The following is a 16,120-nucleotide window of genomic DNA, read 5'->3' as shown; positions in this document are numbered from 1 at the left end:
ACAGTATAATACTGTATTAGAATGCTGGGTCTCCAGACAGGCTGCTGGCTCCAGCCTGACACATACTATAGAACCATAGAAGGAGGCTCTTTGGCCCTCATAGGGGGAGAAAGGTAGCACTAGAGCAAGTAATAGTACAGTAATAGGTGGGATCAGACTAAGAGAGAGTACAAGAAAGTCTAAGTCTGGTTTGCAGTGCATTTGTGTAAACGCACGAAGCATGGTAAACAAGGTTGGTGAGCTGAAGGCACAAATAGCCACACGGGAATACGATATTGTGGCGATGAGAGACCTGGCTCAAAAAAGGGCAGGATTGGGTACTAAATATTCCTGGATACAAGGTGTTCAGGAAAGATAGGGAAGGAAAGAAAGGAGAGGGGAGGCAGTATTGATTAAGGAGAATGTTGCAGTACTGGAGAGAGAGGATGTCCTGGAAAGGGCAAGAACAGAATCTATTTGGTTAGAGTTAAGAAATAAAAGAGGTGCCATTACACTACTGGGTGTATTCTATAGGTCACCAACTAGTGGAAAGGATATAGAGGAGCAAATTTGCAGGGAAATTACAGAGAGGTGCAAAAGCTATAGAGTAGTGATAACTGGGGACTTCAATTATCCTAATATAGACTGGGATAACAATAATAATAAGGGGAAGAGGGGGAGGAATTTTTGAAATATGTTCAGGATAACTTCCTTAACCAGTATGTTTCCAGCCCAACGAGGAAGGAGGCATTGCTGGACTTGGTTCTAGGGCATGAGGCAGGCCAAGTGGAGCAAGTCAGTAGGGGAGCATTTAGGAAGCAGCAATCATAGTATCATAAGGTTTAGAATAGCTATGGAAAAGATTACCACTCTAAAGTAAAAATATTCAATTGGAGGAGGGCCAATTTCAATGGAATGAGAACAGATCTGGCCCCTGTAAATTGGAATCAAAGGTTGGCAGGCAAAACTGTAATTGAACAGTGGGTGACCTTTAAAGAGGAGATGGTTCGGGTACAGTCTAGGCACATTCCCACGAGGCAGAAAGGAAGGGCAACTAAAGCCAGAGCTCCCTGGATGACAAAAGAGATAGTGAGTAAGATGAAAGAGAAAAAAGGGGCGTATGACAGATGTCAGGTTGATAACACAAGTGAGAACCAGGCAGAATATAGAAAGTTTCAGAGGGGAAGTGAAAAAGGAAATAATAGGGGCAAAGACAGAGTATGAGAACAGGCTGGCGGCCAACATAAAAGGGAACCCAAAAGTCTTCTACAGGCATATAAATAGTTAAGAGGAGGGGTAGGGCCGATTAGGGACCATAAAGGAGATCTACGCATGGAGGCAGAGGGGGTGGCTGAGGTACTAAATGAGTACTTAGCATCTGTCTTTACCAAGGAAGAAGATGCTGCCAGAGTCTCAATAAAGGAAGATTGAGTTGAGATACTGGATGGGCTAAAAATTGATGAAGAAGAGGTACTAGAAAGGCTAGCTGTACTTAAAGTAGATATGTCAACCGGTCCTGATGGGATGCATCCTAGGTAGCTGAGGGAAGTAAGGATGGTAATTGCGGAGGTACTGGCCATAATCTTCTAATTCTCCTTAGATATGGGGGTGGTGCCAGAGGTCCGCAGAATTGCAAATGTTACACCCTTGTTCAAAAAAGGGTGTAAGGATAAACCCAGCAACTATAGGCCAGTCAGTTTAACCTCGGTGGTGGGGAAACTTTTAGAAACGAAAATCCGGGACAGAATTAGCAGTCATTTGGATGAGCATGGATTGATTAGGGAAAGCCAGCACGGATTTGTTAAAAGCAAATAGTGTTAAACTAACCTGATAGAGTTTTTTGATGAGGTAACAATGCAGTTGATGTGGTGTATATGGACTTTCAAAAGGCATTTGATAAAGTGCCACATGGTAGGCTTATCATCAAGATTATGGCCCATGGAATAAAAGGGGCAGTAGCAACATGAATACAGAGAGTAGTGGCGAACGGTTGTTTTTTGGACTGGAGGGAGGTGTACAGTGGTGTTCCCCAGGTCAGAGCTGGGACCACTGCATTTCTTGATATATATTAATGACTTGGGTGTACAGGGCACAATTTCAAAATTTGCAGATGACACAATACTTGGAAGGGTAGTAAACAGCGAGGAGGCTAGTGATAGACTTCAAGAGGATATAGACAGGCTGGTAGCATGGGCGGACACGTGGCAGATGAAATTTAACTCAGAAAAATGCAAAGTGATACATTTTGATAGGAAGAACAAGGAGAGTCAATATAAATTAGAGGGCACAACTCTAAAAGAGGTACAGGAACAGAGAGATCTGGGGGTATATGTGCACAAATCATTGAAAGTGGCAGTGCATGTTGAGAAAGCAGTTAAAAAAGCATACGGGATCCTGGGCTTTATAAATAGAGGTAGAGAGTACAAAAGTATGGAAGTTATGATGAACCTTTATAAAACACTGGTTCAGCCACAACTGGAGTATTGTGTCCAGTTCTGGGCACCGCACTTTAGGAAAGATGGAAAGGCCTTAGAGAGGATGCAGAAGAGATTCCAGGGATGCGGGGCTTTCGTTACATGGATAGACTGGAGAAGCTGGGGTTGTTCTCCTTGGAACAGAGATGGTTGCGAGGAGATTTGATAGAGGTATTCAAAATCTAGTCTTGGCAGAGTAGATAGAGAGAAACTGTTACCATTGGCGGAAGGGTCAAGAACCAGAGGACGTAGATTTAAGGTGATTGGCAAACGAACCAAAAGGTGACATGAGAAAAAACTCTTTTTTTTTTACACAGCGAGTGGTTCGGATCTGGAATGCACTGCCCGAGGGGATGGTGGAGGCAGATTCAATCATGGCCTTCAAAAGGGAACTGGATAAGTAATTAAAAGGAAAAAATTTGCAGGGCTATGGGGTTAGGGCGGGGGAGTGGGAGTAGCTGGATTGCTCTTGCATAGAGCTGGCGCGGACTCGATGGGCCGAATGGCCTCCTTCCGTGCTGTAACCTATGATTCTATATCTCTGCTAGCTCTTTGTTAGAGCAATGCAAAACTAATCCTACTGTCCTGCTCTCTCCATCTCAGGAAAAAGGTCGTATCAGTGCTAAGGAGGATTCTTGTCAGTAGTATAAACTGGCAGTAAACTCGTGACTCGAATTTCCACAGAAGAGTTAACACATGCCCCCAGCCTCTTCTGTTTGCTGTGAGAAAATACGAGTTTTAAAGAAAAGAATATAAAATGTGAGCACATGCACATACATGCAATGTCTGTAATTCCCCTGTACACACCACGTGCGTTCACACGTAGACTGTAAAAGAAAAAGACACTATTATTTAAAGAGATGCTTACTAACATATTTGGAACAGTTTCACTAAATTGGCCTGCACAGATTGAAGTGGTGATCCAGATTTCAGACATCACAGAGTCCTTAATATTCTAAAGATAAGGGGTCGGCCATTTCAGACCGGAGATGAGGAGTGATTTCTTCACTCAGAGGATTGTGAATCTGTGGACTTCTCTACCCCAAAGGGCTGTGGATGCTCAGTCGCTGAGTATATTCAAGATGTGGAGATGCCGGTGATGGACTGGGGTTGACAATTGTAAACAATTTTACAACACCAAGTTATAGTCCAGCAATTTTATTTTAAATTCACAAGCTTTCGGAGGCTTCCCCCTTCGTCAGGTGAACGACCATTCATTTCACATCGTTCACCTGACGAAGGGGGAAGCCTCCGAAAGCTTGTGAATTTAAAATAAAATTGCTGGACTATAACTTGGTGTTGTAAAATTGAGTATATTCAAGACTGAGATCGATAGATTTTTGGACACTAAAGGGAATTGAGGGATATGGGGATGGGGGGGAAAGTGGAGTTGAGGTAGAAGATCAGCTATGATCTTATTGAATGGTGGAGCAGGTTCGAGGGGCCATTTGGCCTACTCCTGCTCCTATTTCTTATGATCTTATAAAGGAAGTACAAAACTGAGTAAATTAATAGAATCCAGTTCTCGATTTGCTTCCAAATAGAAACTCATCTCTACTGAAGGTGATATCCCTGAGAACTGAATCCAGAATCAGTTCCAGGTGAAAAACTTCCTAAAACACCTCCTCTGAAGCTGATTACTTATATATGACAGAGTGTATTTCATATTAGACCAACTGATTCACGTTGATAAGTGAGGCAATTTGCTGAGTATTTCAATTTTCGTTCACATAAATTATGCTTTTTATGTATTCAACGTCCACTCACCCTTAACTGGAAAAAGGTTCTGGTCTGTGTATCCTTTCAGTTCTCCGTTTGTGTTAATTATTGCAACCTATAGGGAGGGGTAGGGGGGGAATAGCATACAGTTAGGAATGGTCAAGCTATTTCATGAATTATTGATTGTCTACCAACAGTGTAATTTTCAGCAATCTGAAAAATTTAACAATTTGTACACCGAATAAAGGACATCCCAAGGTACACGATTTAACATTTGTTGTCGATGGTACCTACAACTACAACAACAATAACATGCATTTATATAGCATCTTTACCGTGGTAAAATATCCCAAGGTGCTTCACAGGAGCATTATCAAACAAAATCTGACACCAAGCCATATAAGGAGATACTAGGACAGGTGACCAAAAAGCTTGGTCAAAGGGGTGGATTTTAAGGAGCGTCTTAAAGGAGGAGAGAGCGATAGAGAGGCGGAGAGGTTTAGGGAGCGAATTCCAGAGCTTAGGGCCTAGACAGCTGAAGGCACAGCCGCCAATGGTGTAGCGATGAAAATCGGGATGCGCATGAGGCCAGAATTGGAAGAGCACAAAGATTTCGGGGGGTTGTAGGGCTGGAGGAGGTTACAGAAATAGGGAGGGGTGAGGCCATGAAGGGATTTGAAAACAAGGATGAGAATTTTTAAAAATCGAGGCGTTGCTGGACCAGGAGCCAACTAAGGTCAACAAGCCTAGGGCTGATGGGTGAACGGACTTGATGCGAGTTAGGATATGGGCAGCAGAGCTTTGGATGGGCTCAAGTTTACAGATGGTGCAGCATAAAACAATGCCTGACAGCATGTGATACAACATATCGGAACAGTGTGCTGCCCGAATAGTCTATTTTGAATATATTGTAAAAAAAAATTGAGCTGTACAAAATGTGCAGTTTTTGTATGTCATGGTGCAATAAAATTCACTGCTTTGGGTTTTCTTTTTGTGGGGGGGTGGGGGGGAGCAGAGAACTTACAGTTTGCAATCCAAGAGTTTAAAACACAGCATATTAAATCAGCAGTACACTAATCCTTGAACAAAAAACATTTCTCCAGATTTGCAACGTCAGTTTACAATACAATAGACCAACCTTTGCATTTGTACCCATTATGCTTGTCGTATAATATATATTTTGCACTGCAGCAAACAAAAGGTTTTACATAACTATAAACTTCCACATTCTACAACTCTATTCATACTGCAAACTAAACATATTCAAACTTTGAAAGTCCAATATGGTGTATTTCCTTTTGCAAATATATATATCTTTCCATTACAGCAACCACCAATAGTACTTAGTCTAGTGCAAATGACATGAGAGAAAAGTTACCTAACCCCATTGCATGCATCCACTAATAAGCTTAACCTTCAAACCTCAGAAATTACCACACTGCAGACTCTCTGCAAAAAGACATATAGTTACAGCTTCTTTAACAGATTTCAGTTTCTCAACCTTCTACATAATACCTATTTTTTTTAAATCACCAAGAAGAAAGGGAACTATATGCTGGTAGGCAGGTGTGAGCAACTGAAGACATGTCTGGATGCAGCTGGATTCAGCTCGGTGTTAAAAAAGACGAGTCTTAAGAATGTATAGTTCCTCAAACCCATCATATCATGGGGTAAGATGCAAATTCATAACAACAGGTCTGTGAGCAGTACTAAGCAGAGGCCAATAGTTTCTTTGCAGGGAACAAGGGAGAGTGTGCGTGGATTTTTTATTAAAAAACTGTTTGACAGGTAGTACTTAAGTAGATAGCTAAAGAGTAATATTGACAGAGGTCGACCCTTCTCAGCAAGAGATGGTGCTGGGGCAAGGTAAATAGAAAGAAATCTATGAAGGAAAACATTATATATGAGAGAGGGGAATACAAATGCCTGAGCAACAGGTCTTCATTTTCAGTAGGGGCTAACTTAGAAATGTTTCTGTAAAGAAAGATGTCAACAAGCTTTCCAAATATACAATTAACTCTTGGTCCTTTATAGTTAACTGAATCATAAGTGTTGGTACAACTTAAGCTGTGGTTAACTTTGAGTGCAAGTTCAACGGAACTGATGATCACAACAAAAATATTAACCCCTTCACTGGCACAAACCTATTTGAACAAAATGCACTCAGAACAATTGTAGCTCATTGTAAAGGAGTTATTGCAGTATCTTTCACTTTTTTTTTATTATTCCCAATTTTCTCCCTCCTCTTCTTGAAATGATGTGGAGATGCCGGTGATGGACTGGGGTTGACAATTGTAAACAATTTTACAACACCAAGTTATAGTCCAGCAATTTTATTTTAAATTCACAAGCTTTCGGAGGCTTCCTCCTTCGTCAGGTAAATGTTCAGGAGCTCCTTGAAGCCTACGCATTTATACATCACAGAACAATACATGGTGTTTACAGACTGCCCCTGCAACTGCCCGTTGCCAAGGCAATCACCGTGTTCAGACAGAGAGGTGTCACCTGCAGAACCCCCGAATACACATTCAAGGTAGTGACACCTGCTGCGGTACAGTTCCATGGGTGCCAGCAGTTCTCCTTGCTCAGGAGGCCATTCTTCATGTACGAGCCTAGATAGAAAGCATCAGCAGGCTATTCAACTGATGAGTTTATAGTTGAATCCATTCCTATCCTCTTTCAATATCTAGGCACACATGCTTTATAGCAGGAGTTACTCGAAAAGTAATCAGGCACAGGAACCTTGTCTTATTTTTCCCATCAGTTCTCTCAGGTGGACGTAAAACATCCCATGGCACTGTTCGAAGAGGAGCAGGGGAGTTCTCTGTGTCCTGGCCAATATTTATCACTCAAACAACACCACTAAAACAGATTATTTGGTCATTGCTGTTCTCACTGCTGTTTGTGGGACCTTGCTGGTCGCAAATTGTCTGCTGTATTCCCATACATTACAAGAGTGACTATACGTCAAAAGTACTTCTTTGACTGTGAAGTGCTTTGGGACGCCGAGATCATCAATGGCCCTATATAAATGAGAGTTCTTTCTTTCTTTCTGTTGAAAAATTGAATACAATAATAGACTTTCCACTATCGGAAAGGGTACATCATTTATTGGACTCATGGCAGGCATAACAAGAGCAAACTATTTTAACAAAAGAGTATACAGACCATCTCTTACTGGTTTAAAGTTTATATACCTATTACTTTACCCATAAAGTATGAAAATGACATCTAGGAAAGAAAGAGATAATATTTATTCCTAAAGTTATGCAATCAGATATTTTTTCTCATGGAGAGACGAATGCTTGATTTTTCCTAAAATTAAAGCAAGCTATTTTTAAAAAAATATAATTCTTCAGGATATGGGTGTCACTAGCAAGGCTGGCATTTATTGCCCATCCCCACTTGTCCTCGAGAAGGTGGTGGGTGGTGGGGATTTTGATCCAGCGACACTGAAGGAATGGTGACATATGTTTAAGTCAGGATGTAGTGTGACTTGCAAGGGAACTTGGAGGTGATGGTGTTCCCATGCACCTGCTGCCCTTGTCTTACTAGGTGGTGGAAATTGTAGGTTTGAGAGTTGCTGCCAAAGGAATCATGTCATTCTCAATATTTGTGTGTAATTCAATCGAGTAATCTGGTAAAAGAAAACATTGAATGGTCTGTTAGTACAATGCTTTGGTCCATCAAAGGACCGCACAGAATGATAGAATGTGATTTTGTCACCATGGTTCCTAATGGAGTGAAATGTGGAAGGAGAGAGTAATTCAACACAGATGAGATGCTTCCCCTCAGTGCATGGAACCAAAACCAGAGGGCTAGACTACCCAGGAATTCTGGCACGCTTCCCAGTCATATGGTTGCCATTGGCAGAAGCTTGGGAGCCTTGCTTTCTCCACAATGGTGTGAAATAATGGGGGTGGAAAATAAATTAAAATGAATGGGTTAGAAAAATTCCCTGCACAAGGCCAAACAAGAAAGAAAAACGAGCCTGTAGCAAAGTCAAGCAAACTCACAATCTCACCTAAGGCAATAGCAGTTGAGAAGCAGAAAAGGTGAACTAGGAGGAAGAAAAGGATGAGTATTTCTTACTAATTGCTTACACAGTGGCACTGATGGAGACTCAGGAGTAAGTTACCTGCCTTTTATTAGGGAATGTTATATGGCTATGGAGGGAGGTGGGGGGGAGGAAAGAGAAAAAGAAAACAAAAATCTAAAGGAGATCAAATAATAAATAATCTGATAAATTTTGTAAGGGTGAAAAACATATCAAGTTTAGACAAGATTTTCTTTCCTCTAATAAGACATTAAAATCTAGGCAAACCATTATAGTGTAATTTCTGGTCACAACCAAAGGAAGTTTGGTTTGATGAGAGTTGTAAAAGGCGAGTTAATAACAAGATTGAACTGTAGTCCTAGCCAAACACAAAAGTTGATAACTTAATTCAGGAAGTTACATTTTAACAAGTGACTGTTGCATAGAATGTTACCACATAAGGAGTTCATAGAAAACACCATCACAATTCCTGATGAAACCTGATCTTAAAACCCTGGGTTGATGCATGTTTTCTGCCACATAAAACAATAGGTCCAAAGAGACAATTCAAAATATGAATTCTTTATCTATTCTTACACAACTATAACTAAACTGTTATACAGCTGTACTATTACTTACATGTTTTGCCATTGTACTTGCACCAATTACTTCAAGGTGCTCTCGGTCCAAAGTTCTCCAAGGCCCTCCAACGCAAACAAGAATAATACTTTTAGCACGTAGTTTCTTTTACATCAGGATGTCCTGTTGGAAATAAGGTTTTGCTTTATTAACCAGTACAACAATCAAACCAGTTGAATAACTTTGTGAAATACAAGTTTAGGCATTGCCAGCTTGGGATTTAACACTGCTACAAACATTGCTGCTAAAATAGGAATAGAGATTTAATCCGATTAATCTTTTACACTGCAATGTGGAGATCTTTCCAGGAACTAATTGAAAATGTACACAGTCACTAGAAATAAAGCCTGTGTAAGGATGTCTATTGATAATCAAATAATGAGTCACTAGCGTAGGTGCTACATGCTATAACAGCAACCTCAAGTTATAAAATTGCAATGGCTCTAAGCACATAATGACAATGGCATTTGAAGGGCACCCCCAATGGCTTAGTGAGTGGGTATTACTGGGTGGGGTGCATTGAGCTGTGGTAAAGGCTAAACATGTTGGAGAAAGGATGAAGTCAACTGTGAAGGAAGTTTTCTCTGAAAGTATGAAGGAACACCAAATATTAGCTCAATGACAGAGCAGGTTATCTTGTGTCTCTGGTTGTAGCTCCTTTTTGCTGCACTCTGTGGATTATGCATTGGGGTGACAACCACACTTTCATGTCATTGTTCAAATCTCCCAACTCAAATGTTACAGTCATAGATGACTGGCCAAGAATGAAGAGGCTGTGGTGTTGATCATAGGCATTTTATTTTCAAATACAAAATCCTTTGTTTTTCAATCACAGACCACCTCCATACAGACTGAAGGAAAACCTTTGCAGTTGATGTACACCATCAGATTGACTGTGGAGTAGCATTATCTTCACAAATGCAATCGGTGACACCCAAGAACATGGAAGGACAGCAATGGTATAAAATTGTTGCTGCCTCTCCAACTTTTTAATCCTTATTTCTGTGCAAACAGAAATGCCAGCATTCCTTCTGAACCAGCGCATCATTCACCTCTTGAATGGAGGTGGACATTGCTCGTCAGCTGACATCTAATAAGTCATCCCCCACATCACCCCCCACCCCCGCCTCTCTCCAGGCGATAGAAATGATCTAGGAGTGAAAACCCAAACCCAACCCTAAGCCCTCAGTTGATAGAAATGATCCAAGAGTGAAAACATGCAAGGCAGCTGTGAGCTTCAGAGCCACAAGCAAAGCAGTTCTGGCCATGGAGCCTCAAATCATCTGCTATCATTTAATTCAATGTTTACATGCCTCAACCTACCCAAACTCGGTCCCTCGATCAGTTCTAGGTATAAAACCTTTGCTTGGATATAGTCTTCGAGAGCACGGTGCGTGGGTTTCCTAATCTACTGTTCATTCTGATCCTCCTTGGGCAGGATGATGGTAACCATGATAGACACAAATGAATGTCTTTATGATTTACCTAGCTACATTCTGTATGCATTCAGATTTGCATGTGGAGCCCATCCAGAATCCTCAGGACTCTTAAGAAACTGCCAGCCACAAAAGATTTGTTCCCTCTCCAGTTGGTATCTGTTTTCCACAGGAAAAATAATAAATATTTCCCCTGAGAAACACAGCATCCAGGGATGAGGGACTTTAGTTAATGTGGATAGACTGGAGAAGCTGAGGTTGTTCTCCTTGGAACAGAGAAGTTTGCGTTGAGATTTGATAGAGGTATTCAAAATCATGAAGGGTCTAGACAGAGTAGAGATGCATGAGGAGAGATTGAGTAGAATGGGCCTATATTTTCTGGAGTTTAGAAGAATGACAGGTGACCTCATTGAAAAGTATAAAATTCTGAGAGGGCTTGACAGGGTAGGTGCTGAGAGGCTGTTTCCTCTGGCCGGCGAGTCTAGAACTAGGGGTCATAGTCTCAAGCTAAGGGGTCAGCTATTTAGGACCGAGATGAGGAAAAATTCTATTATATTATGTTCACTCTGCCCCAGAGGACCCTTAACAATAAGATTACTAATTAACCCTGTCTCATCACACAATACTAGACCTGAAATAGCTTGTTCACGAGTTGGTTCCTCGACATATTGTCCTAGAAAACTCTCAAATGCATTCCATGAACTCATCCTCCAAACTGCTTTTGCCAATTTGGTTTGCCCAGTCTATATGAAGATTAAAGTCCCCTACAATTATTGCAATACCCTTATTACATGCTCCTCTAATTTCCTGATTTATACTCTGTCCAACACTATAACTACTGTTAGGGGGTCTTTAAACCACTCCCTATAGTGTTTTCTGCCCCTTGTTATTTCTTAGCTCCACCCATACTGATGGGGGCTCCAGCTTTGTGGCTCTGTGTCCTCCACTATCACTTTCTGGAGTATTCTGACATATCAGTATCTTCTGGGTTCTCATTTCCTTGTAAGGGTATAAATCATAAAGACATTCATTAAAAAAAAGTTCAGAAAAAATTGCCTCGAGTGCAACTTCCATTTAGGTCAGATTTGGTACTATCGAGAGTACGGTGCCTGGGTTTCCTAATCTACTGTTCATTCTGCTCCTCCTTGGGCAGGATGATGGTAACCATGATAGACACAAATGAATGTCTTTATGATTTACCTAGCTACATTCTGTATGCATTCGGATTTGCATGTGGAGCCCATCCAAAATCCTCAGGACTCTTAAGAAACTGCCAGCCACAAAAGGTCTGTTCCCTCTCCAGTTGGTATCTGTTTTCCACAAGTCCAATTTCTCACGTGATATAGCCATTCGATGTAATTTTCAATCATCAGATTCTTTTCAAATCATCTTTAATTGCATCATTACCATAAACAATGAATCAGTACACCTCACTAACCGATTCTGGCCATTGAGCTTTTTTTTAAATCTGAAGTGGAATTTGATCTCAAAGTTGGCTTCGTGCACCTGGGCACAACTGTACAAAGTTTAAAGCATGCACAGATAACCAACCAATTCATAACTGATTTAACATCAGTTCGCCATTTTCAAATAATCAAAACAACTACCATCTCTATTTCTTACTGTAAAATTGTGTGTACAAAGTCCAGACATTTCCTTATGGATCACAGAAATGAAAAAAAAAATCCCTGTAACAGTACATATTTTTTAGCCAAGTAGCAGCTGTTCCCCTAACCTACGGCCATTATATATTACATGCTGCTACAGAGATGTTTCACACCTATAAAAGCAACATACAGGACAACAGATGTGGCAATGAGTGACAAGACAATTTTAATCTTACAATTCTAACATCACAAACCCAGAGATTGAAATTCAATACTTGCCTATTATACTTCGGCATGGTTTTAAAAAATATTTACTTCAGTTTTTTTACTGTTGTTTATTAGTTGAGGCCTCTGGATTACTGGTTCAGTAACCTAATCACTGCACCACCATAACCCGTCTTCCTTTAGCTATCTAGAATTTCTTATAATTCAGTCACTAGTCATAAGGAGTTTAACAAAAATCTAGCCACAGAATCTTATCTCAAGTGTAACTTGATACAAATATTGTAAGTTTCATCAATTGTCTGTGAAGCTTGAGGAAGGAGCCAAGCTACTTTTGAGCAAACAAAACTGACGTGTTCAGGTAGGTGTATGACAACCAGCTATTTTTGAATGTGATCAATAGTTATTCAAATCCAGGAAGTCCTGGTAACTGTCTTCAGAAATATTTAAGGAGCTGTAGCTATTTGAGTCAGAGAGAGTCAGCTTTAACTTCCAAGGATATAGTTCAGGCTTCCACTGTGGTAAGAAATACAAGGAGAAAAGAAACACGGTGTATATAAAAGTTATTTTCAAAAAAAAAGCTTAGCATTTAGATTATGACTTTTATTGCTTTCCTTCCGAGGAGCTAGATAGGATTTCTTCTGTAAATATAAATGTATTCTATGATTAATTTATCTGCTTGATAATTTTTTGTTAAATAAGTCTGTTTGATAGTTTAAACTTAAAATGAAGTCTAATGTTGTGATACTCTACCACTTATTGAAAATTGGAGAGATAGCCTATGGAGGTATAGTACAATTCCAGTAGCTAAAATAATTAATGTAAAGGTTGTTCAGTTTGTTATCCTGGGCATATTACCTAAAGCTTACCGAAAGATCAAGTGAAGATACTCTTGAAGTAGCCGGAAGTTGGGACTCACCTATGAGGGTGATCTAAGATATGGGAACTGAAAAATCTGGAGTAATAAGGATAGAAAAGACACCAAAACATACATGATCAAGGGAAAGAATGTGTTACAGTCAGAGACTACAGTCATGAAATTATACTGTGGGATAATAGCATATTAATGCTTAATATATTTGTATGAAATCCTTTGGCCGTTTTTTAGTGGAGGTATTAACCATAAGACAAAGGAACTCTAGGCTAATACACTAAGCATTTATGCATTATTATTCAACTGAGCCATTTCACGGCCTATGCTAAGAGTCTTGACTTCAACGTGCTGGGGATGAAATGTAGAAAGGAGAAAGAATTAAGGAGTATACAAAATGAAAAGGGAAAGATTAAAACAGGATAATCTGAAATATCAAAAGAAAATCTGTCAATTGTCTATTGATGAGTGCAAAACACAACCCAAACTTGAAAAAGTAGCCCAAGAGATGGCATAAAACAATAGGTGGAAAAACAACTTTAAAAATCTTTTAAAACCCAGCACAACTCAAAGAAAGGAAGGAATATACAGGAGAAGGAGAATGAAAGCAGGGCTAGAGGGGCATCAGAAATGCTACATATGCATGACTAGCTTTTTGTATCACTACTTCCTTGTAACCCTCATCAGCCCTCGACTGCAGCTAACCTAACCCTTACTGAACTAATTTGGTAAGTTCTCCAATATACAGCATTAAAAACAGTGATTGTACTACTTCACTTATAAAGTTTTGGACCAGCTTTGATTCAAAACAATTGATATTGGCTTCATTTTCTAGCTACAGAGTGAATTTAGCAACCCCAGGCTTGAAGGAAGCAGGGTTCAGAGAATTGGCACTGCAGCGATGTATCCCTATTTCCAACGCACACTCCCTCCCCCACTGGGAGCACAGGATCGCTGAATTGCCCTCGTATTTGTTACACTACTGGATTGTGCTGTTAAGATTTCCAATGTCTCAGCTAAGACTTTGTGTTTTTTTTCCCTCGCTCTATTATCTGAAGGGTTTCTGTGGCCCCAAATGCTTGTAAAATATGGTCTGGCACTTTTCACTTCCAACATTTGACAGCTTCGGCACCATACACAAGTCACCATCATATGGAGAAAACTTCCGTCTGCCTTGGTGATGCCATGACTCCAGTTGTATTTCCAGTCCCAGAGTCATCTAGATATGGGCCTCAGTGAGTTGCACCAGATAATAAACGGAGACTTTGTGCAGCAAGCCTGGTGGAAGAAGGCACCCACCAGGCTGCCTGAAGGGGATTCTTTTTTCTAGAATGCAAGTGCTTTTTAGGCCACAAGGTCCACCCACTAGGAATTGGGGGAGGGGGAGGTGGAAAGAAGAGAGTGGTGAGGATGCAGCAGAGCAATTTTCCACTGGCTTGAACATATCCTGGGAGGCTCTTCTAGCATCTCTCTCGCATCCTTGTCTAATAGGTATTCCCTCTCTCACCTCTAGCCTCCAACCTATCTCTGTCAAAACCTTTCTCGTCTTTCTCAATTCTATCGATACTTATATGATCAATGCTCCTCTGAATTTTCCTCTCATTTTTTGTAAGCGTCACATACACTGTCCTACAAGCTCTTCCTCCTCCCTACATTCCCATCCTGTTGAAAACATGATTCATCTCAGTTATCTATTCTAACTCATTCTTTACAGGACCTTTAAGCTATAGAGCAGTGCACGTTTCTCTAACAATTTCCAGGGTCTCACATCCCAAGCTTGGAGTTACCAATCACTATTTTCTGATTTACTTAGTCTTCTTGGTTTAATCCTGCACTGTGATTCTTGCCCTTCAGCATGATTTCTCAACTTTAAAAAAAGCTTTGCAATAGCTTTGTGCATCTTGTACATCACAACTCCAATTCATCTTACGCACTTCAACTGCACAATTCTATCCTTGCCAACTGAAGCATAAACTATTTTTAATAAAACAGTACAAGATGACATTGAATTGGACACATCTGATGCTAAATTTATACAGCTCCGTAACACCTCCTGCTGATTATCGCACCAGTGTTCTCCCTGTACCAGTGACTGGCAATCATGCGGGATGAGGAGAAAGGTTTGATTCAATGGTCCTCCCCTTCCCTCATTCCCAACCACGAGAGCCCCACTCTGTGGGAAGGAGAGAAAGAAGAAAACCAACTACTACTCTTCTTCCCCCTCCTTTATGGAACATTAATGCACCAGTCGACATCTCAAACAGTAGGCCGGCAATGCAACTGAGAATTGTTATAGTGCTAGGCGGATTTAGCTTAAACATTTACATCATTCTGCTTCAGTCACAGAGTACAATAAAAATGATATAGCCAGAGACATGGTACTAAAGCTGCGTGTAACTTTATTTAAAAAGTTACAACAAATGTCGCTGAGCCACTCGATACAGTATGTAGAACCTCAAATGGAAAACAAAGCTCATTTTGCACCAAGTATTGTTCAATATTGAGTGCGCAGCCGACATTCATTCATTACGCTATGGTTCTTATTATGATGGGTTATTAGCAAATAAAATGAGTTATTGCCACTGACCCGGAATATTCTATCTGGAGCAGACAGCGCACAAATCACTGCTGTTCTCATAACCTCATGAGATGCTGGGAGCAATAGACAACCACCACACATTTTTATGAACAGCACACACTGTGTAACCAAGGAACATGAACTTTCTGACCTCACCATCTGCCATTATCTCTCCTGAATCAGAAAAAAAAATGAGCAGATGGTCAATGAAGCTGGAATATGAGGCCTGGCCTTCTGTAGAAAGTGGCCTCAATAATGAATGTTGATTTACAAATCAATGATTCTAATACAGGCTTGCATTATTAGTTTGCATCAGTGGTCTTTAATGTGACATTTGCTGTACAGAATGCAGTCCAACAAAAAGCCAATCAAAATTACTGGGCTGAAAATCCACAGGGGGTGATTGCATCTCATCACTGGGGCGTAGGGGAAGAAAGGGAATCTACCAGAGTAGTGCTGTATCTTTCCCTAATGACCTCCTCCCGTCCCCCAGCAAAACTTAGTCACAGTTAGTAAACACAAGCAAATTACACTATTTAAACTCTTATTACAAGCTTTC

At 40.5% G+C, this 16,120-nt stretch overlaps 1 protein-coding gene across 7 annotated transcripts in view; it reads right to left on the bottom strand.

Annotated features, from left to right (window-relative positions):
- The window catches only part of LOC137331328 (transcription factor Dp-2-like), a 152,900-nt gene that overhangs the window by 115,989 nt on the left and 20,791 nt on the right, over positions 1 to 16,120 (bottom strand). For all 7 annotated transcript variants that reach the window (XM_067995050.1, XM_067995051.1, XM_067995049.1 and 4 more), the window contains 2 exons: positions 8,848 to 8,970; positions 4,221 to 4,287 (listed from right to left, as the gene is read on the bottom strand). In XM_067995050.1, coding sequence (XP_067851151.1) covers positions 4,221 to 4,287; positions 8,848 to 8,859 — 79 coding nt within the window. In that variant the 5' untranslated portion in view covers positions 8,860 to 8,970. The remainder of the gene's footprint in view (positions 1 to 4,220; positions 4,288 to 8,847; positions 8,971 to 16,120) is intronic.

The sequence above is a fragment of the Heptranchias perlo genome, chromosome 13 (assembly GCF_035084215.1).
Source record: "Heptranchias perlo isolate sHepPer1 chromosome 13, sHepPer1.hap1, whole genome shotgun sequence".
In the NCBI taxonomy this organism is placed as follows: domain Eukaryota; kingdom Metazoa; phylum Chordata; class Chondrichthyes; order Hexanchiformes; family Hexanchidae; genus Heptranchias; species Heptranchias perlo.
Note: the sequence above shows the minus strand (reverse complement) of the source record. Positions and strands in the feature narration are given on the sequence as shown.